This window comes from Grus americana, chromosome 12 (genome assembly GCF_028858705.1).
Source record: "Grus americana isolate bGruAme1 chromosome 12, bGruAme1.mat, whole genome shotgun sequence".
Lineage (NCBI taxonomy): Eukaryota > Metazoa > Chordata > Aves > Gruiformes > Gruidae > Grus > Grus americana.
Window position 1 is genome coordinate 6,317,510 of NC_072863.1, and position 24,523 is coordinate 6,342,032.

Here is a 24,523-nt window from a genome sequence, read left to right on the forward strand (position 1 = left end):
GTCAAATCTCCACAAATAAATTATGGTCAAGTAAACATCTGCTAAGCTTGCTCTGCTGTCTAGAAAGTTAAGTAGTAGAAAGCTTAAGTTGTTTTGGTTTGCTTTTTAGGAGCCACTTTAGTAGCCTATTTAAACATGAGCCTTGCTCTGTGCTGAAATCAGCCCTTTGCACTGTTAGCTTCTTCCATTTCTGAAGAACTACCTTGTATCTGGCTGCTACAACTGTGGGACTTGTTCCAGCTTGGGAGTGGGGCGGACAAGCATGCCTTTCCCAGTATCAGGCAATACTTAACATTCAGAAGCTAAGTGTTTTATATGTAAGACAATGATTAAGATGTCTAACACTGTTTCTGAGTCCTGGTTAACAGCTATGGCTGCTTCCTGTGGAAGTTATCTTAGATCATCATTGTCCTAGGTAAACTTAAGAAAAATCTGTATATATTAACATGCTGGTAAGTAATCCACAGTTCATAACTGCAGAATTATTTTTACTTACTACTTGAAGTTAAATATAAAGCTGCTTTGTAAGAGATTTAAGCATATTTAATTGTGGTTGCTTAGTGTAATTGGTTGCTCCAGACCAAGGGATTACTCTGTTGTGCACTGAATTTGCAATTTACATTTCCATATGGCTGAGAGATCTGTTTTGGAAAATTACAGCACCTGAGAATTTTTTTTTCCAATGCCAATTAGAAATGCATGACACATACATATAAATCACCTGCTATACCTAATTCAAGTTAGTGGTCGAGTGAATGAGTGCAATCATAAGTGTTAATTATTTTTTTCCAATTTTTCCTTTTTTTCATGTCATTAAAGTAATTTTATCCTATAAACAGACATGCAAATACAGGCTAGGATTACAGATTATTTAATTCACAGGGGAGGAAAAGAAATTATTTCAAACAAAATGAGCTAGTCCACAAGTGCAACAAATCATTTAAGCAGACATTATATGTTATTCAGTTTCTGTCAATGGTAACGGCACATATTTAGAGTAGCCAAGTGAGAAGGAAATCTTATCCAGTGTGGCTTTAAGCATCTTTGAAACCACTGCCTAGAAAATAGATATTAATCACTACTCTACAAGTCACATGAGGGACCCTGCAATAACTTGATGAGTTTGGTTATTCGTTACTTGAAACCGTAAGTGAAGCATCTATACACAGCATCTGCTCTACAACATACTTTCTTCCCCCAGAAGTAACTGTCAAGGTATATACTATTTTTCAGTAGTGAAATCCATCCTTATTTCTTTCATCTTATTTAAGCAGGCAATATATAGGCAACTTTATTTTGGGGTGCAGTAGAAAAGACATCACAAGCCAGCCTTGCTCTTCAGGACATGTACTTACATTCTTATCTGTGTAACTTGCTTTGAGTAAGCAGATTTTATTTTTCCATCATGTGACTACTTAACAGTTACAGAGAACTAGATACAATCCAGAGGTGATTTACACTCAGACCCGGAGTAGATAATACCTTTATTATTTTCAGGCATAGTTGCCAATATTTTTATTGCTATGAAAATTAATTATTATAAAGAAAAAATATCTGGTCGATGTTTCATGGATTCATCTAGAGTAGCAATTCTCATTTTCAGGTATTAGACCCACACAGTTCACACCATCTCCTGTTTTAAAAATCAGTGCACAGCACCAAGTGGGCCAGTACCTCATGGCAACACTGATGTACTGGGGAGTAAACACAGAGTTGATCCCCTTTCTCTTCATGTAATACGGGATTCCCTCACTGCCCAATGCCTTGTGTAACAAAGATGAGTTGATCCACCTCTTACGTGCCTTTATGCCATTGTATTTCAAGATATTTTTTTTGTCACATATGGTTGACTAGTTAAAGCATCCTCCCTGGTCAGATGTACAGGACTAATCTCTGAGCAACTCTACATATCTTTCTTTCTATGTCCTCATCACTTTTGATGTTGGGGGAATGCTGCAAAGTCAGAAAAAAAAATTCAAAAGCCTTCTTATTGATGAGTTGGCACATTCAGTAATGTTCATGAGAGATAATCCAGAGAAAACAGAGGTCTCTGTTCACCAAGAGAAAAATAATTATATGTGGAAAACCTGTTTCCAATAGCAGCATGGACACTGATGAAGATCAGGTCATCTTCATCATTCCTTGGGACATGTACTACACTGTTACCACTGCTTATTTAATGTTTCACAAGTCACTTGGTAAGGAAAACAAAAGTTAAGGGTAACTTAATTATTTAAAGAACACCAATAGACACAGATGACACAAGAGAGTTAAAACCCTACCCACGCTACAAAACCTTTGCTGATTCTGCCAAACCAGAAAGCCTTCAGTATCAGCAAGAAACTACTTTCCAAAGTTTTTGAACTACCAGCATTACAAATAAAGAACTTCTGCTCTTTTGTCTTTCTTTTTAAATCCCCATTTTAACCAAATTTCACAAAGAGATCTTAGAAGACAGCTTTTAAGAAAGACATCTTTGAAGAAAGTCAGCAAGACAGAAGAGGTCCATGGTAAATTCTGCATTGAACGGAAAAAGCAACAGCATAAATTTATGCCTTATACACCAGAGAATCTGTATGGGAGCGAGGTAAGTGCCTCATCTACTAGAATAATTTCAGAGTTTATACCTTAGATATGAGAACCTGAGCTAGACAGTTAGGGAAGTCAAGCTTCACAAACTCTGCTGCTTAAAAGGATAATCATCTTTTTACAGTCTTAAGTTTTGTTTTTATGATCTTCACAACTCCCAAAGCATGAATTATTTGAATCTGAACTTACTTATATTTGAATAACTGTAATCTGAGCTTGGAGAAACCAAGGCATGTTTTGCAATACTATCTAAGCATTGTAACAACAACTTAGAATGTTACAAAACAAAGTAAGAACTTATCATGTGTTTAAATTGGGTTAACATAATGCAACTTGATTTTCACAAACACATTTTGTTGGAAGCGTTCTGCCTACTCATATTCCATTCAGGCTCAAATACCTTAAAAGGAGGCACTTATTTTCCGAAAAGGCTAAGATACTCTTAGATACGTGGAATGAAAGATACAAGGCTCAAAGTAGGAAACAAAATCCCCTCATCTAGTGATCCAGATCTATCCTATTAACAGGTAGGAGATCATGTGTGCTATCATAAACGCCTGAATTATTCACTTGATGTATTTATTTGTAATATAAGTGATACTGTGCCAGTTAAGTACTCAGCATTCCAGTATCTCATAATCTTGTTGTACTTACACGGAGTAAGTATCCATTACCACTTGGAACACTCATTTAGCCTGCTCAACTGACTGCTTAATGAGGTCTGGAAAGGAAAAGCCTTATCTGCAAAAAGCCAATGTAGAAAGAAGATGCACGCACTCCTTTTTCCAAAGCAGAGTATTTGTTCAGTTTTAATGTGAAAAGGAATTAGATTAAGGAAAGCATCCAGAAAAACAGAAATTAAATAAAAGATGAAATACATATATATAGTATTTTCTAATAATGAAAGCAATGCTCTTTTCCAGTCATTGAATATCGTATTGTTAGAATTTTGTTTTTATAAATACCATTAGGCTTTCAAAATCTCTCCTAGAAGCAATGTGTTCTCCCTCACCCCCACCAAATGACTACTTTAGGAATTCCATGCAGCGACAGGTCTAGTGCAGCTCCCTTTAAGAGCTTTTTGGGGTGTTTATAATGAGTCAGACTGGTCTGTGTTTCAGCTCCAGAAATACAGAATGGGACATCATTAGCCGCAGTCACTCATGTTTTAATTAACATACTAGTCATCACTAAGTGTTTAAAGGATACTGCCAGTAAATGCTGGCTACCTCCCTTTCACTCACTACTCATTTCTAGCTACATGCAAGACTCACAAAGCAAACCTGTAACTGTTAATCATCCCTATACCACTGCTGCCAATGCAAATTAAAACAATATCCTTCACTTTATAGATGTAAAAGTTGGATCAGCTAGAAATCTGAAACTGCCATTGAGAACATACAGACTGTTTCTTACCATGTATCTGACTCAGACACGTGTCTGAGTCAAAGGCCCTCAGCCACAAGTATTTGCTATCTAAAACATTTCAAACTGAATCATAGACCCTACATGGAGAAGGAAAAAAAAAAAAAAGTCTTGACTGACTGCAGAAACCTAGGTTTCTTTTAAGAAACATTCCATGAACTTACACTTGTCTGTGAACTGGAAAACACTGTTTTAAGTAGAGTATTTTTTATAAAAAGAGTCATTTCAACACATTAAATTAAGTTTATGCTCAATGATATCTTTATTTTGCTGCTTAAACCCCCACATTTTTATTAAATGTATATTTTATTTAGATTTACTTGTTTAATTAAAAACCCCCAAAACGCATCTTCACTGATCTTACGGCAAACCGAGTACTTAATCTTTTCTCATAAGATGTCATTATCTAGCGTATAGCAATTCTTACATTTGTAGAAAGATTACTGGCACTACTGAAAGCTTCCTTTTAGTTCCTGTACAAGCACAAGGAGAAACTGAATAATTGGTCAATTATTCTGATGAGGAAAAAAATTATTTGTCATACTAGCAACCACTTTTCTTGCACCTGCTTTCTTCAATGTGCAACACTGGGCGTCTCCCACAGCTGACAAATTAACGTTACATTTTCAGTACTGTCATGATGAAGCATTCCCACAAAAAAGGAAGTATGACAACAAGCTGTTTCCTGTTTTCTGCAAACTGTATAGTCACATTATTCATAATCTAACTAACACCAGCTTAAGTTTGCCTACTGAGAAAGCACTTGTTTTCACACACTGATATACTCAATCATAAGTAAAAATGCAAACAAAAAACCTACCAAAAACCCACCAGCAAAACTGTTATAGAAAGAGAAAGCAAATGGATTTTACATAAGTACCTGTTCTTTATTGTTCACATAGGTCTAGCCTGTGCTTATGACACTTGTCTTTCAAGATTCCACCCCCCCCAAGATACGTAATTTGTCTCCCCTTACAGTGATGTTCTTATTAGTATGACACTGGTCAAATGCATTTGGTGTGAATACAGTGAATTTCTTGATTTATTGTAAATGGAGAATGCTAGGAGCAGCCAAAAACTGGAGAAACTCCAAGCTAGTAAAATTGAACTGCAGCCAGGGGTTGGCTAGGTATATAACCTTTCCATAAAGCAGAGGAGTAGGTGGGAAGCCCACGTATTCCCAGGATCCCTAACTCTTCAAAGATCACATTTTCCCTTTCTCCTGTTATTCCTTCCCTCATCTTTCATCACCATTCAGAAAGATATGCAGCTGCTGTGACCTGGTAGAAAAAACAGATCTAATGGATGGAAGGGTCCTGCCCCATGATAAGTCAGCACACACACCTATTTCTGAAGTGAAATAAACTTTTACTTCACACTGGAGAAATTTAAATAGCCCTTGAAAGAAACAGGTCAGTACATCTCAGGCAAGTGTAAACTCAGAGATAAAACCACCCCTGAAACAGGATACCAGTGTGATGGTAAAGTATTTCTTATCACTTATGACTCAGACTAAATTAGCTTATTCATGGCTACTGGCCACATACCACACAGAAAAAAAATAAGTACTAGAACACTCAGTGTTGCAGTATTATGTTAAGATCAAGAAGCCCTTTCTCCCCCCCACCCCACCCCAGAAGTGGTCTGCCCTAGTAAACTGGTTATAGTGCCAAGATAATCTGAGGACATAGCAACAACATTCCATTTACTAGTTAATTAAGAAACTCCCAAATTAACTAGCCATTTATAAATATAATTAGTCTAACCTTTTATTAGTGTTTCAGGTTGTTCTCATTTGTACAAAGCATGTATTTCACTGCTACAAGTGCTGAACAGGAAGTTTAGTCAAGTTTTAGGTAGAGACAAGCAGAAATAATACCCTATGCATCTGAATACCACTTGCAGTCATCAATAAAAGATTAACTAATAAAAGAATTAATGAAAGCCACAACCTTATTGGTCCCAGTAGCATCATGTGCAATAAAAAAGTCACTAGCTAACAGATTTCTTTGTAAAGGACAGCAATCATGCCAACCAAGAGTTACAACACATTTTAAGTTCATTTAAAATGCAGAAATGCAAACATCAACCCAGAAATTCTCACCTCCAATCCACTGGACTTCAAAATTTAGATTAGGGGCATGGAAGGGAATTATTCTTTTTCATTAATTTTGTCCAATTCTCTCTGTTAAGTAAACCATGCCCAAATTTTTAACCACTTTTCTCATTTCCTACTGTATATTATGTTAAAAATGCAGGGATGTTAAACTTGTGAGATTAACAGATCCCAGATCAAAAGGCAATCCACTTGTTTAAGTGGGCCTTTTTTAAAAAAAAAAAAAAAAAAAAAAACAACAACAAACCCCCAACAAACACCATCTCTGTCTAAGGCTCTTTGTATGTATGCTATTTTGCTCTCAGCCAGCAGCTGAGAGAACTTGAGGTTTTTGGAATGTGAGCTCTGCCAGGGAAGGAGGACTACTCCCTGACCTTACATTTATGAAACTCTTTTCCTTCCTACATCAGAAGTACATTAGAATTCTCTCCTTTGAACTGACTATGCATTCAGAAAGTATATCTGTATTCTGTAATTTCAAATTCTATCTCTTTGGTCTGTCTAATGAATATGTGAATAGCACAATAGATGTCTAGGTATAAACTATCTCACTGATAGAAAAAAGTGACAAAAATAAAGCGAAGCTTGTAAAAAAAGGTGAAGTAATATGTTTAAGTGCTCTACTGTATAGAACATATAGTTCCTCCTACAAAGCAATGTTCTGGCAGGAAATCTTTAAGCCAATAATGACTCCTTACAATCTTCTTTTTTTCTGAGCATCTGGAAGTCACTGCATATTTGTAGAATGTATCAACGAGGTGGAACAAATAATCATGAGATCTTAAGATGCATTTTTAAACTAATTGCTGTCATTCGTTAGAACTCTCAAATCCATTAACAAAATCTACAGACCTAGAGAAGTAAGCTGAGACATAGACAAGCAGTGTTTCAAACCCAACACCTAAACATTGAAATTTACAAAAATTTTTAATAAAATTCAATTACTTATAAATATTAAAGATAAAAGTTAATTCCAATACAGCTTGGGCATCTGATTAAGAGTTACATTAGACAGTATATTCCAGTATGCAATTTGGATTCATCTAACATAGATAAAAGCACTAGCTATGCTACTCACAAGAAATAATGAACTCAGTACCCCCAACTAATTTTCTTTCAGCAATCTATAAACAGTTACTGTCACAGAAGTAAAATTCATGATGTTATTACTTATTTTATCAAAATGTGTACAATAAAATGAAGCGGTTTCAAAAGAACCTTGACACCTGTAACATATGATACTAACTTCCCAACAACTGCCATTACACTGGAATCACACCTTAACGTACAAGCACAATGTAGTTGTTTCTGTAGACATTTCCAAAGGAAAAAAAAGTTTCCAAAGATGCTATTTATGCTAGCTGCCTGGACCACTTTCCTTCAAAATGATTCTACAATCAAATAGGTTTCTGGTTTTAATAATTAACATACATGTTTTAGTACCAGACATTTTATTTCAAGGTAATTTTTGCATATCTTTTTTAAACCATCTTTTTATGCAAAACAGAAAAAGAAACTGCCAAGTTGGGAATGTGTTTTAAGCAACCGTTAATGCTCCTAATATATTTCATTTTAGAGACTCAAACTCCTCTATTCCTTTGAACAGGATACTTGATTTTAAAAAAGAAGCTTTAAAATTCTCCTGTTCATGTCACTAAAACCAGATTAGCATAATCTTGGCTGCTGTGCATCACTTTAACACCTCATTAGCTTCAGTTCAAAATAAGAATATATAAGCCCAGGAACTGATGTTAAATTACAGTATTCTACTAGTTCCAACAGTTACTCCATTATGTTTCCTACACTTAATTAGTAAATAAAATATGCAGAAACTGACAGCAAAAGGCATTGAATTCTGCAGTTGAACTACAGATGTGAAGCTGAATAGTGGAAAAAATTGTGAATTATCAATGAACAAGATTATATACATTCTGCTTTATTGTTTTAGAGTGGGAAGAGAAGCGTGTGTGTACCAAACTGTTTCTAGACTGTGGAAGGGCAAAGCGCAGGAATTGCCCTGCTAAGTACTAACCCTTTTTGTGCCAGTGTTTAATCAGTGGTGCTGACAGAGTTGTCAACGGAAGTCTGAACTGGGAAGAGCAGTAGTCAAAGCACAGCAATACAAACAGTATCTAGAATAGCAGGGGATATGTGAACTAGGAACAGCATGCTTTGGAGAAGATGCATCAGTTTCAAAAAAAGCTTTCCCATCTTCAGAATGAAGCGTCTGGTACCTGCCATCCCTGCAATAAGAGCTTTCATCTTGGCACTGGAAGACCAATTCTGGCATTCTGCTCAACTGAGCTGAACTTGGCAGTTTAATCCCCCAGATAGTGCTCTGGACGAGAATATATATTTTTTTAAAACATGCCAATCACTTTTCTGATTTTCTTGTTGTTTTCATAAAAAGATTATTAGCTTAATATAACCCATCTGTCAGGGCAGTCACATTGTAAAAGCTTGAGGTTCAAGTAATTGGTCAGGAACAAGCAAAGATTGTTTCCTCTCAGCCAAGTGTACAGCTGCTTAGTCACCGAGTACTCTTGATCCGCTAATCTGAGATGATAACAAGCTTCTTATTATGCTAGCTTCTTTTAAATATAAAAATATTTATACAGAGATAAGTGTAAGCATTGGACATACTTGAGTGATCACTTGCCTTTCAAAACTGGTATTAAATTTAAGGAATTTGAAAAAGCTGCTGACAAGCAGCCACTTTTCTATTTTATACATTATACTGAAAGATATTAGGCAGGAGATACACACATAACTAACAGGAAGGTCTTTCCCAAACTACTGATATAGGGAAAAATTAATTTCACAGTCTCTATAGAGTAGTTAATTAATAGTCATATTCTATATACCCCTTTATCACAAATGTGAGTTTACAGTGCACTTTTCCCACCTAAAAAGCTGCAACATCCAGAGACTTTCAATCCGGCTATAAAAGTTATATAGTTCTAGTTTTGGATATCACTGTGTTTAACCAGTAACTTGCCCTTAACTGCTGCTCTGTATGTAAAACTTTAAAGCCTAACTACTAATTATCAACCATGGATGTAACATTGCAAATTTACTGTTTATTGCACTCCAGAATGATTACATGATGAAGTTGTTTGGTTTTTTCCTAGTCCTTTACAAGCATAAGCTTACTACAGTGAACACTGGAAGTGTTGCTTACTGGAATGTAAACATAGAATGTGAAAAACCAGATCCAAGAAGTTGATATTTGCTCATGTAAGGAACATGATGACTAGCCAGTAAAGTTTTCACTGATATGCAGCAATATTATCTGCCAGAGGCCTGACTCATAAGCAGCTTGCTGGCTGTATTTAGTAGCAGAGGAATGTTTAGTTGATTAGCTCTCCTATAACAATAAATAAGATATTATTGAAGCCTGTGGAAAGTACTGTTGAGGATTTCAGGGAGTGTGACATAATTGATGTAAAGCCCAAGAATCCCAATTAACCAAAGGACCCATTATGGAAGTTAAAGTAATGGCTCAGTTGTTAAAAACTGGGAGTTGTTCACAATTATGTCATCTTCTTTATCTAAACATTAATATGGTTAAAATATGTTTAACTTTCATCTACACAACCATAAACAAGTGACCATGCAAGCACATGAAGTGATTCAGTGACTCATCTCACTTAAATGACTGGTCTAGCAAAAACTACACAGAAGAAAGGGCATACTGCGCTCTGAAGACTACTTTTACAAAATTGTTTTTCTATCATAAAGCAAATCTATATAACTAGACTTAAAAAAGACAAACTTACGTGCTAGAAGAGGTACTCCAAAGGAAGCACTGTAAAATTTCCTACAGCATATTCCGCTACCATGCTCGCTTGTTTAGGTGTGCCTCAATACTAAGGAGAGCCATGAGAACTCAGACTAATCAGTTCAGAGACAACATGATGTCATTGCTATTGGTAATATGCTAATTTTTCAGTAAGACAAAGGTAACTTTGGAGACTGCTATGCATCAAGGTTTTTATTCTGCCTTAGCCTGTTTGAGCACACTTACAGCCCGTGCTTAACTAGCTTCCAAACAGAAATAAGTATAGTTTTGTATTGTTAAAAAAAAAAAGCCAAGAAACATTGTGCTTTATACAATCCAGAGAAGCCATGATGTTCCAATACTCATCTGTGCAGAAGATCAAGAAAACCATTCCCAAAGAATAAACAACTCCAATACGCTTTCAAGATACACACTGTCAGACCTACTCAGGTCTGCCTAGATGTCATTCAAGATCTAACAAAAAAACATCACCATTAAATTTCACCCTTGAGAGAGATTAGAAAGCTAGCAATATTTTTTCATCTTTCTTCTAAAAGTAAAAAAAAAAACCCAAAACAACGTAAACCACCAAACAACACAGAGCATTTCATAATACTTTCAGATAATCACACCTTCCTTTGATTGCAATGATGTTGTAGTCAGATTGTTTCAGGACAGAATTTGAACTAAGTTAACTCTCATTATTTTTCCCATACTTAGAAAGTAACTCAGGGTTTTAACTCAGTATACTAACTACCGGTCTCTCAATAAGCTTTAAGTAGTTTTTTAACTACAGATACTGTCTTGGGACAGGTATTTGTTTATTAGAGAGAGAGAGGAAAAGAAATGGCTTTGTTAAAGTGCAGACTTACCTTGGAGAAATAATTTCAAGAGTCAATTTAACTAGCTAACCATGACTAGTAAAATTATACTAAGATTAAATTAGTAGATCACACAGAGTGAAAAAGGAAATCTGAGTCATAGTAAAACTAGTGTTTTAGCAATTACTTACAAGACTTCTAAGAAAATTAAGTGTTTTACAGCTACATTAGGTTCATTAAGCAGGGGTAAATAAAAATAACATAAATACCATTTAGAACTCACAGGATGACCTAAAAACATCAGTTTATTTCAAAAACCACATTAAGATCCAAAAAGGTCCAGAAGTAAACAAAAACATTTACCACTACATAAACTGATTTGTCTAAAAGGAATTAAATCCAGAAAGGCTCTTCTGTTGTCATGAAACTAGAAGTACTGTTTCTTGATACTTCCTATATACACAAGTCAAAACACATCCCATTCTATAGTTACATAGCACAAGCAGATAGTACTACTAAAATACACCCTCCATCACTGGTTGAGTCTCCTTTTTAGGCACCTTCAGCCACAAACAGAGACTGCACAAACAAGACATATATGCAGCCTAAAAATATAAAGCAGTAATTTAAAAGTTAACACACATAAAAGATAGCTTGGATTTAACAAGTTACTTCAGGAAGAGTAGTACACTCACCAGGGTAATAAAACACCCAAGGAACCCTTGCTGGCCAAACAAGCAAAAGCCTAGGAGATAAAAATTAGCTTCCACTAGCTGCAGCAATACAGCCTTACTATTTTTATATGACTATCTTTCATTAAATCCCCAAGTCTTTTTAGTTATGTTTCTATGTTAGCATTTTCCCTTTTTAATCCTTAAACGACCACCAAGTCTACCTCAGCCAGTAATTCTGCTTTTTTTCACCTCATGTGGCTCTGTTTTACAACCCTTCTCACAGCTGTTCCTCAAAATTTAGCAATTTCCTCAGCAGCCTGAGCCAAGATGACGCAGCTGGGCCAGATCAGAGCAGGGAGCTGGATTCCTGAAAGGGACAGCTGAATGCTGAGAGGGATTTACCCTGCCCTCTTACCTATCTTCCCCCTTCTACCAGTGCAGGTATTTCTGAGACCACGTGATAGGCAGGATCAAGGAACTGAAGCTATGATAAAACCAACCATTTTTAAATAAGGCAAATTTTAACCGAGATCACTTTTGCAATCCACCTAACAACAGTCACGTAAATGTTTGCTGTACACAAAAGGGAGCACCAGGAAACGGGAAAGGGTAACAGGCAGAAACAACAAAAAAAATCTTTTGACAGCAGTGCTAACTTTTTAAAGTGAAACCACAGTTTGAATAAAATTTGAAGCAACTTCCAAGTAATAACTTTCCATTAGTAGAACTGTAAGAACTATATGTAGAAAAAGCAAAGTAAAGCAAGAACTTCACAGCAAAAACTTCAGAACTAACTGAACTATTACCTCCACATAAGCAGTCCCCTACCAGTGTATACTTCCAATATCCCCAGGTTGCTAAAACTATTTCCTTAATTAAGGGATGGGAGGCTCTAAAGTCCTTGGAGGATTTAAAGAGACAAATTGCCCCAAGAAATAAGTGTGGTTTAGACCACAGAGCCCCAAATGCCAGCTGAAACAGTGGCTGTGGAGCTCCATGCCAGTTCAACTGGACTTAGGCTGTAGTGAAACCACTCTTAGTAAAGTCTGGAATGACCTTCGAGCCAAATTGGGAAACCCTGACCTTTCTGGTGCCATTAGACACCTTTAGCAGCTGACTACATAGCTACCTCACTGCCCTCTCTTAGCTTCCTCTTATTGCTCCTGATTCTTTTTCAGACACTTTTTTGGATAGTCTCACCTCCACTCTCCAGCTGTCTACGCAGATTACAGAGCCCTTTCCTCTGGACTTTAACTCTTTCCTCCTGCTGTCTTCTCTCTGGACAATTTCATGCACAGATTTTCATACCATTTCTATTCTGAAAATGTAAGATTGTCAGAAAAATAAGTGTTTTTAAAAACTGCATAGTAATCATTCCTGCAAATTGAACCTATATGCTTCCACACAAGAAAAATGCAGTTCTTGTACCATTCTTATCACTTAGTATTGTGTCACAGTGCATTAAGCAATAGAACAAGCATGTGTCACATGTTTGTGCTCATGTTCCTCCAGAGAGGTATATGCAGGAGAGTGTTTTGTTTTGGTAGCTTTGTATTCACTCCCATCACTGAAGATACAATAGAGAACACAATGCCAAAGAAATGTGCCTGTTGCTTAGGGTTCTGACCCAGAAAAGGGCAATAATATACACTGATCTGGCTGCCAAGCTTAACTTGCCCTCAGCCTATACACCTTGCTCTTTTTGCACAATTTCAGTTGATCTTAAAACACATGGCTGTGAATTGTGGCATCCTGAGTGCAGACAGTTTCTTAAGTCAGAATATGGCAGGCAGGAAAGGATAAAAATCTTGCTAATTGTCGCAGTATAAACTGTCACATCTCATGAATCAGAGCACTTTTAGTGGAGAGTTAAAGGTGAGAGTAATGAGGATTTGGTATTATATTATTGTTAGTTTGCTAATCTCTCACTGCATATTCATTCCCTATTCCTTATGTCAGAGCTAGGGATACTACAGACATGCGAATTAGCTCAGTAGACTAATCTGGCAGAAAACTATTAGGTGGTTTTTTTTTTTAGTCTCTTAATTTTGTATCACATAAGCTTGCTGAACAAATACATTTTGCATGTGGATAAAGAGAGGGAAATATATACCATTCACCACCCTAAGAGTCACCTCCTCTTACACTAAATTAAGTCTAATGTGTGTTCTTATCATGTAAAAAAATCACATTATCTTGGGCTGAGCCTCAAACTCATCTTCAGCTACTTGTCTGACTAAAAATAAACAACTGTCCATGTGCAGGGTAAGATCAGAGTTAATTTTGCCTCTCACTGGTGGTATTATTTTACCACACGCCACTCATTTATAAAGAGGACTAAGTGGACAAGCAAAGAATTTAGATTACATGTTCCAGAATTCTGCATTTCACCAGTAAATTCATTGTAAGCGATATTTAAGGAATTAACAGATACAAAATTTCAGAACAAATGACAAATGTAGAACAAGAGAGGATACTTTGTTTTCTGTAAGCCTCACGCAATACCATCTTGCTAGAACTGTACTAGGTGATAAGGAAGCACATTAGACTTCAGAGCTTGGTTTTTCCATCAGAAAAGCTATACATAGAGTTTATTTCAGTGGTAGTTACTAAAGATTCTTGTAAGTTAAACACAAAGATTAAGTGAACCAGAACAACTATAGGGAGTACACCAAATACATTCCAGCTCAGGGTAATTTTTCTCATTCCTCGAAGTTGCAATACCTGCTTTTCAAGACATTTAACTTAGTAAATCCTTTAAATACCATGAAGAAATTATATAATGAAATAGTATGAGTTTACCTATTAAATAATTGCATCATATAACTAGTTTACCTCCCTTTAAATAAGCTGTTTAAATAATCCCATTGTTAGCTCATGTAAAAGGATACACTTTTAAAATGTGTCCCACCATTCTCCCCAAAACTGGTCTTTAGTGGAGTTAGCATAGCTATGAAAAAAACCTTGATGCAGATCTGGTGATGGTAATCCCTCCATACAGTGTATATACAAGCAATAAATGATATGTGCTACACCCAAGGACAAGAACAGTTTAAAAAAAAACCAAACTCAATCTATCTCTAGCAAGGGAAACTATTATTAATATTCTAGACAGGCAATTACTATGGTGAAAATTCCACAAGTTTTACCCAATTCTTCCATTGAACAACTTGAACAAATATTACTTAACATGATCTTTAGCTTTAATGAGGCCTATTTTTGTCCATCTGCCTTTAAGCTCTTCATTAGCATCTACTAATGCCTTAAATATGTGTATATTTCCATCAAAATGAACTTCTTTATTCCACCCAGAAACCTACTTGTTGGAGTATTGGCTATGGTGAAATACATTTAAAACTATTCATATCATTTACAGAAATTATAAACACTATTTGCCCATGATACAGCTTTCTTTGTATACAAAATAAACAAAGTAGGAAAGTTACCATATAGAGCAGCCTGAGCAGTTCTGTTCTGTCCTGTTCTGTCCAGCCCTGGGTATTACAAGGCACGTGTGAAGGGTTTGCTAGAGAATGGCTGCAGTAGGGTATTTAGTTTTTGTGAAAAGCTGTGAAGATGTAGAAAAGCAAGATAAATAGAAAGGTCTCTGCTGCTGAATATGGCCAAGGAAACCCATGTAGTAAATAAAAGGAGTTTATATTGAACTGTTTAGTTATGTTTGAGAAGTAAATTGTGCTGTGAGACAGGAACATTGTTTTCTAAACAGTTTCAGGAACATACCTCAGCATGATAAGCTGTGCAACTCAGCCACCAGGGTGTAGGGAGATGTGCAGAACAGACAACAGAATCCCCTAGTAGTCTTAGAGGGGGGGAAAAATGCCACATTCTGAAGAAACATCTTTTCTATTGCCTTGCAGGCAATGGTAGAAGACCGTCTCTGAATTACACTGTCAGATACAGAGAGTACATAGGTGCTTGGTGTATAAAATACTAGACAGAAAAAGTGTAAAAACTTAGTAGCTTTTGCTAAGACCTTTAATACTCTAATTAAATCCACAGTAACTACTGGGATTTGAGTCTAAATCAAAAAGATGTACTATATTGTTAAAAATGGTAAGGTAGCACATATGAGTAATATTAAATGTACGTTTCAAAACTGAGACATAGTATTTAGGGGCAATGTTACATTTTTTTCTCTCTCTCTATAGATCATCTCCAGTTCTTTCAGGCTGGGAAGAAAACTCAATATTACAATATCAGACGTAACTGTCTTTATTCACATAGGGTAGTTGTGTCCTGGCACATAAAATGTTGTGATAAAATGGAAGTACTAGCCCAAGAATTTCTATATGATGCTATTAGGAGTATTCTATTGGAAAAAAAAAAAAAGAAGAAGAAAAAAGGCAGTAGGCAGTTTACTTGCCAGTGATACTGAGAAATTACCACTAGATGGGAAGTTGAGATAACAGTTGTAGTAATAACCACCTCTTGTACCAGGTAAGACTAAAGATTGGTATTTTAAAAGCAAAGGAGGAAAAAAGATAATAAATTATTAACTAATTACCATGCATATTAGCTACTTCATATATCAGCTATTTGTTTTATTTTGGTTTTCCTATGGAAAAAGCCCAAAATCAAGAAAAGGGATTTCGTCTTACTGATTTTTTTACATCATCCTCTGAAGTAACCCCGTGCAGTTTTTTCATACAGGTGTTGTTTCTAGAAAACATAAATGGAGCATGAATGCTGTTTTCTTACTATTCTGTTAAAACCTGAAAGTAAAAAGTCATTTGGAGAAGACAAACCTAGTTATGATCTAGAATTCTAGACTAAGTGGTCAAAATACAGAAAATGGTGACAACAGAATTCACCTAAATTGGTTAATTGCTTCAAAAAGGGAGAAGGCTTGTAACAAAAAAAGTAACACATCGGAAAATATAAACCTATAAAGCATATTGACGTTTCAATTCCTACGTATTAGGGGAGCCTGGCCTGCAGTAACTTAAAATCACTAAAGATTTGTTCAGATTGAAACCATTATTCAGTTTATGTCTGGATTTGTAAGCCACTTTAATGAAGAAAGTGCCCTCACACAAGCAGACTCTGTACTTTTAAAGTATCATTTAATAGTGATATACCTTACCTAGCTTCAGTGCCTTAGGTTTCAAATTAGAGCTAGACATAGTAAGTAAAGTTGGACTATAAGTCTGTTGTGACCACAGAGATAATTACCTTGCTAACAAATGCAACATGGAAACTTTTTTAAACAAAAGGTGAGAAGCCGTCAGCTTCCTCTTCCTATAAATACGTACAGGCGAAATGTGTAAGTTGACTTAAAATGAAAAGTTTATAGCTAGTAAGTGAACTGTTGTGCAGCCATCTCACAGCTGCTTAAAAATAAAATGTAGCTGTAGCCATAGAAAATTAACCTGGCTGAAGCTGTAATCCTTATCCATTTATAGAAATGTTCAGAATTAGCTGCGCTTTTAATTAACATTTGTGATACTGTTCATGATTGTAACATGAAATGTCACTTTGTTTTAATGGTTAATATAGGATGTTTTAATGTACCTTCCAATCACTAAAAAAATTTATATAAATATGATAGTAACTTCTTGTGACTTAATTTACAGAAACATTATAGAATGTACAATTATTGCCTCTAACAGGCCAGGAAATTATTGGTTTAGATTAAATAAAGCTTTAGCAAACAAGTATTTCTTGGAATTATCTTATCAGCGAGTGGATTTTCTCTGGATTTAGATTTGCAAGTAAATCATATTTATTAAGTAGTCAAAGAGAGTATTTTTTAGCAAGTGAGGTTATTTTGTCAATAACGAATATCTCTTCGTACACAATTAGTGATCTTCACTGATTTTCATTGCTTAGTAGTTAATACTTCTAATCCTATTTTCCTACCTGTTAAGATAAGCTGTATACCCTGTGATTTTCTTTTTACTATTTACCACATTCTCGTGCACTGTAAACAATCTCAGACTGACTTCCTTCTGAAGATAAATTTTGGGATTTTTTTAAATTCCTAAAAGTAAATATATTGCAACTAAAAGTGCAAAAAGAAGGAAGGGGCAGGAGAGTAAAAACCAACTGCAGTGCTGATACTGATCAGGAACAGAGACAAGAAAATTTGAAGAAAGTTTACAACTCAACAGGAGTAGCGGAAGGATTGTGGTATGTTTTCTGTGGTAGAGTGGTTGTGCTAATGATATACAATTTTTGGATGAAAAGCTGGGGAATGTGCTACTGGGTGATTTAGCAGCATGCTTCCTGTTTGTGGTTAACTTAAATACTGGATGTTTTCTCTCCTGGTAGTATACAGAACAATTCCTTTTTTTTTTTTTTTTTCCCAGTGCAGTTAGGACAAAGACTTCAACATTGATAACTTTGTTCTTCAATACTAGAAACCTGGAGAATAAAACATTTCTCAAGGACTGAAACCTGAATAGCTGGTTCGGTGACCAGTCAACTACAGCTGGTTTATAACTGCTGTTATTAAGCAGAAGTCTAAGCCTTCTCTGGCAACTGGAAATTCTATCACTGAATTTATAAAATCTCATAAACCCAGAACCCTTTTCTTTTTCAGATATACTTAGCAGTGCGTGTCTTCTGGAACTTTGCACAATTGCATTTTTTAAGAGGGAGGATGCTAGAGTGGTAAGTTCTTATATTGCTGGGTCAGCCAGACATCTTCATAGTGCCTGTTTTGGGGAGGTTCAAAATGTCTCATGTCTATGATCATTTTGCTGTAAGATAAATCTGTGACTTTTTTTACAGATGCAGATCTGCAGTTCTCTGCCACTGTTAGCTGCTGTGGTTATGCGACTGAATGCGACTGAGATTACAAGCAAAACCACAAGGAGAAATGTTAGCATCTGCATAGCAGTGGCCCTTTGTAGTTACACATTTTTAATGCTGTGAAATGTTTTTTGTAAAATGCATCATTTTAAAATACATTTTCTTCAGACATGAAGCCAAGTTAAGAACAGTTTGTACAAATACTAGTTTCCACCCTCAGGCCATACTATGTTGCTCTCGGAGATGGGCCAAAATACTGCATTGCAAACTGACTGCCAAAGTGATCTGAGGTTTTCTGGTTGCCTTAAGCAGAGTTGTGGTTTTCTGTTTTGGTGTTTGTTTGTTTGTTGGTTTTTTGTTTTGTTTTATTTTGTTGTGGTGTGGAGGGGCTTTTCCACTTAAATTTTCCGAATTGGGATACTTGCATTATTTCACCTCTCTCCTTTTGCTTAGAATTGCCTGCAGAGTTTATATGCTCATAGATCTTCGGTTCACACATGGACTATTTGTTTCTCGGTCCTGGAAACTGATAAAAAAAAAATTAAAATGCTGACGTATGACTAAAAGCATTTTCAAAAAGAACACAGTAGGCTTTAACATCCAGTGAGGAGGCTGTGAAACAGATCTAATGATGCTTGATTTATAGTAATCTATTCAAAAGTAGGTCTCCAGAAAATCCTGTAGTGGTTTTGTAGAACTCAACAATTTTAAGTCACAGCTGAGCACTCTATGCAGAGACTTGCAAAATATTTGTAAGTCAGAGTTAAAAAAAAGTGACAATAACTGTGCTAACCAGCCAGCCATTTGTCCCAGGAGAGCAAGCAAACGGCAGGAGGAAAAGAGGAACTAAGAGTGCTTGTGGGGTAGAGCTCTTCCATCACATGATGTAGCTATAGCCTGATGGTTGCACATCTTTTCTTAAACTTATCTTTTAGATAAGGGTACCGTTATTATTGCATACTGGCACTAATAATAGTAAATGTTTTGTGTTTTCTTTCCAATGTCCCTAAAACTGACTTCAGTGCTTTTCTTCTCTTTTGCTTAAGATCATGAACGTGATCTGAGTTTTACTCCATCAAAACCTAAATTAATTCAATGCCTGAATGTACATTTGGTCAATTTTCTTGAGTTCTGTCCTGTGCACTTGTTTTCAGCCATACCTCAAAGTATTTTTGTAACATTCTGCCTGCTGCTCTTGAATCTTAGAGGTCAGTCCAATGTAAAAGTTTTGCTGAAGAAGACTTGGTTGAAGCAGTATAAGTAGTATTGTGGCAAATTCAGAAAACTTGGGTAAAAAAGCTCTTGAGCACTTAAGAGTTAATCTGAACAAATAGTGCTACACAGCGTGAATTAAAAACTCTTAAATTTGTGCACAGAGATGTCAGGCAATTGGAAATGATTCTCTGTTCTCTGCAACTCTGGAATGACTGACCTTTCTGCTCCAGTTATGGGTGCTGCTTCATACAGACAAATAAAGACAGCACAGAAGAACAAAATGGCCATTAGGACTAACTGAAGAGAAGAAACAAACAGATGAGCATTTCTCTTTAACTGAAACTGGCAAAGTGTTGTGGTAGCAAACTGGTGGTGTAGGATGATTCACTGTAAATTATAAACTGATGTAATTGGAAGTAACATGACATTGTTTGTCACTGCAAACAACTGATTAAATATATGATTACTTGATTAATTTTGTAATTCCAAAGTCATGTGGAGTGAAGACAGCATAAACTATGCCCAAATACTTACTGTTAAAATCAGCAAAATGAAATAAAATGAAAACTTGTACTAAAAAGAAGTGCATCCCAAAGGAAAGTTTAGAACTGAGCAGCTTGACCCAACTGGCCCATTTTATAACCTACTAACTTCTGCTGCAAAGATTCTACTCCAATTTTAAGGCCCTTGCAAGTTTTAGAGCTGTCAGTTTATTTGAAAGCGGGTATTGTTGGATTTTATCAACAGGCTTTCACTGTTGGATTTTTTTTTAAAAATACTATTTAATCCATTACTCAGGTAAGCCTCAGAGTCATAAGAAATGCAGACAGCACATGAAGACATCTGTCAACATGAGCCCTCTAATAATGAGGGCTGCGATCCTTGTTTCCACTATCCACTGATATATCCATGCTGCGAGACCTTCAGTTTATACAGTGAGGCTCAGCCAAAGGGATTCTCTAATCCACAGAAACGGTTTTAAGCAATTTTTCATTGTTGTGAACCATGAGCACGTGTAGATGACTCAGACACCAGGGACTGGAGTTCTCAAATTTGAGAGAAAAAAAATTCTTTTGTTTGTGGTTACAATTCTTGTTAAAACACCAGTTATCCTTTGTGTTTCATTTATTTTCAAAATAAAAACCAGGGAAACGTACTTAAGCCAGAACCACCTCATTAGGAAACACCACGTGTGTGAAGTGTCTGGGCGCTCGGCACATGGGGCCCAGCAGCTGCTCTGTGAAGATGATCATACAGAGACAAGGCTTTGCTCAAAAGCACATACGGCCGTGGCCAGCCATCCTGCTTTCTCGAAAGCCCGTACTACCACAGCGGGCCCTGGCTGCCTCAGCTCTCTGGCCGCCCACGGACCAGCCAACTCCGTCTGAAAAGAGACGACCAGGCACCAGGCTCGACCTTTCCTCCTCCCAGCAACGTGAGGAACGACTCAGCTGGAAGCTCTCGGGATAAATCCACCAACACCCCGACTGCGTACTGCCAAAGCCAAGACCGGTCAGCTCTGTTTCGCACTTCACCTTTCCAGTGGGCGTTTCTGTTCAAACCCCCCAAGTGCCGCCATTTCCCGAGCGGGCACCGCCAAGACTCCTCAGCTCCCGCCCTTCAGGCGGCGTACTGCTGCCTCCGCTTGCCTCAACAGCGCATGCGCACCGCGCTGGCACATGCGCGATAACGCCGGCCGGGCGGGGCGCATGCGTGGAGGCGTTCGGCGTCTCTGAGGCGGTGGATTGGGAGGAGGCGGCGGGGCAGCGGGACCAGGAACTGCTCTAGCTGCGAGGGGACGGGGAGGCGCCCGGTGGTGCGTGTTGGCCCTATGGGGCCTTGAGGATACAGCCCCGGAGAGAGAGGGGGTTTCTTGCTGGGGCGCAGAGCCGGTGGGAGGATGGAGGGTCAGGCGGCTCCGGGCGCTGGCGGCGGCGAGGAGCCCCTGAGCTCTGGCAGGATGAACCCGAAGCGGAGTGGGCGCGCCGCGGAAGAGGAGAGCCGGAACAAGCCCAAGCTGGTGAGCGAGCTGTGGGGCTGGCAGGGCGGCAGGAGACGAGGAGGAAGGCGGGGGAGGAGGAGGGAGGCTCGGATGCGGTCTTGTTGCTTCCCGAGTAGAGAAAGAATCTGTGGCGGAGGGGCGTGCGGCCGGGCCTGGGGGTGCCGGGCTTTCAGGAATTAAAGGCTCTTTTTATTAAAATCCTTTGAGCTTCCGTGGCGGTTTTTGGGTGCTCTTTGGAAGAGGGAGGTGACAGCTGGAGGGGGGCGTGCGGCGCGCTGAGGGCCTCGCTGTGGTAACGCACCGGGGGTGGTCTCTGGCAGGAGCCGGGAATTCCCATGTTTTCCCTGAGGGAAAGGGGACACGGGGGTGGGGTGGGGGGGACACTTCTCGGCGGAGTGTCGCGTGGGCTATCGCTTTGGGGAGAGGTGCGGCGCAATAGTGCTCTGCGAGCAGGACCTGTTGGTGTACCCTCAATTCTGCTCACCTCTTGAGTGAAAGATCACAAGTGGTTTTGTGGTTTTTTTTCTTTATGTTGAAGCATCCACAGTATTGGTGATTATGATGCAAATTATGTGCTTCCCAAGTGCACTTCTGAATTAATGTGAAAATAATTTAAAAATGTGGATATTGCCCAGTCTTTTTGGAAAGACCTGACAAGCCTCTGAGCACACAAATTCTCTCTTTTAATTGTTTATTTCTGTTACTTACATTTATTTGTTTTAACTTTAAATCAACTCATTTTAGCTCAGTTCTCTGGTGGAGTTTCAAGAGCAGCAGTGTAGCAGACACTTAAAACCTACCTGACTTCTCTTATTGAATAGAGTACCAGTTTCAAACTTTATTTAATCTGCACAAGGGTTTTCACAGATAGTGGTAAAACTAAGTCAAGTTGCAAGTGCTCCCGCTTTGTGTTCTTTTCATGGAGTATAGTGCTGCAGAGCCTTTGGCTGATCAGCCTGAGAACTACGGATGTTTTTTTGTGACTCAAAACTAAGTTAGAATGCACGTGGGGAAGATATTAAATGCCTAACGTATGAGGCATTGAAAAGTTACTGAAAGTTACAATTATTTAAAAGGATGATAGAAAGCCAGAATACTGAGTAACTTGAAGTGTGCCTGTATTAAAAGTGACCACATATATCTTAGCAAAAGGTAATCAGATGTCTTATTTTGTTTTGTGGTGTTATTGGAAACAAACTCATACATCCTTGAATAGGATAAATATAAACAAACTTCTTCCCATAAACAAGATGTTTGTTTATGTTTATACTACTTTTACTATTTTCTAGCTAAAGTAGTTGGCAAGGCTGCCTGAAGATGCCTGCAGGGAAGTGATTTAAAAATCACACTGGAAAGTCCTTCTATTGGAAGCTGTGAAGACAAATTTGAATTTTCCTCTAGCAGAGGAGAACACTTTGTTCTGAAAGAAATACATAATTTAAAAAATCAAAGTTAAATTGGATTGAACAGGACAACTATTTCCATTGCATGTTTTTTTCAGTTAGTCTAGAATCACTAGAGTAGACTTTTCTTGTTACGTTTAGTGGAAAAACTACATTATGTTAATATTTGACTTAGTATGTAGTCATATGCTTTTGTTTCTTGAGGAGGGGATGATTACAGTTCAGGAGGAACATGGATCAGCGAGCGTAGTGGTATGTTGCTTGGATCAGATACCTTCTGAAAGACAACTTTGCCCCAAAATAAAGTGACTAGCCTCTGATGATATAATTGAGTGAACAAGTTGAATGGGAAAGTAGATATTTTTTCATTCTGGACACGATGTGCATGAATGGTGTCTCAAACTGACATGAAGAGAGATTGACCTCTGAGGAAGAAAAGGGGTGGGATTCAGGTGTGTTTTAAGTTGAGGCAGTGTGAGTGGACAGCCAGATTTATCAATTACTGCCGTGGGTTTTTGAGGGAAGAACAAGACGGTAATCAGGGAAAGGCTTCATCCATTTTATAGAGGAATAATCTTACTAAATTCTGCGGGCTTTAATTTTGCATGAGGAATTGGCTCTACTGAGGCTAGGAATATCTTTAGGTACTCAGAGAGCGACCTTACTTATACTTTTGTCTTATTTGCACAGTGAAGAGAACAGGGATGAGATACACTTGGGACCCCTGTAAGAGAAGCCACGCTATTCATGCAAGTGTTAAGTTGTTGCTGAGTTTGTATATGAAGCTTCTCAGAGTTTGGTGTGGAGGTTTTCTTGGTTCAGCTTTGTAACTTATAATTCATCAAGTTGCAGCAGAGTTATAGAGATGAATCAACCTGCACACTGTCAATTTGTTGTGTGTAATTCAAGGAACTCTACAGCGTGCTGAGAGGAGCTGGTCTCTTTTCCAGAACTTATTTCATACGTTAAGTGGAGTGCTGAACAAGGGCTTGGTAGGAGAGAGTTTGCAACTACATATAACAGAGGATTTATTTTTAGTTCCTGGCATAGCAGCTGAAATTGGGCAAGTCATTGGGAAGAAGTCTAGGGAAATGAGTTTTCTATGACAGACTAAAAATGGCTCTAGATGATGGGGAGCTGGGAAAGCTAAAGTCATTATATTTGGACTCTAGAAGAAGGTGGAAGTTTTTTTGTTTCCCCATGCTCTCAGCTGAAAGTAAAAGGTGGGCAATGGTGCTTGGCCTGTAGAAGCATAGTGGTTTTGGTGGGGTTTTTGTTTGGGTTTTTTTTGTGTGTGGGTTTGTTTTGGGTTGTTTTTTTTTTAAAGGTGGAAGCCTGATCGATGACATTTATTCTGAAGACTAGACTATCAAGAGGATCTGTGCTAGAAAAGAAAATGATGGTTTAAAGTAGTATTTTGTAAGGTAACTGTGTATGTATGCACACAAATAATTGAAGATGGGCTATATTAGAGCTACTAATACCTTTTTTTTCCTGCTTTAGGTCATTTTGAGAGCCATTCAAGTTTTATAATTTGTTGAATGTGACAGAACCACAAAATGAGAATTTAGTTTGAGTTTTTATACTGGTAATGTGTAAACTAGAGTATTTTTCTGAAATTTTATGTCTGTTGTATGATCACTTTGATACATTACACACATCAGAGCTGAAAGAGCTCTGATTTTACTTCCCCCCCCCCATTTTTTGCTGGCACAAGGACTGG

General features: G+C 37.6%; 1 protein-coding gene across 7 annotated transcripts in view; it reads left to right on the forward strand.

The window, feature by feature from the left end:
* The first annotated feature begins 21,114 nt into the window (after window positions 1-21,114).
* The window catches only part of DIAPH2 (diaphanous related formin 2), a 247,545-nt gene continuing 244,136 nt past the window's right edge, over window positions 21,115-24,523 (forward strand). For 6 of the 7 annotated variants that reach the window (XM_054839023.1, XM_054839028.1, XM_054839029.1 and 3 more), the window contains exon 1: window positions 21,115-21,415. In XM_054839023.1, coding sequence (XP_054694998.1) covers window positions 21,296-21,415 — 120 coding nt within the window. In that variant the 5' untranslated portion in view covers window positions 21,115-21,295. The remainder of the gene's footprint in view (window positions 21,416-24,523) is intronic. The other variant, XM_054839030.1, reaches the window with a different exon arrangement.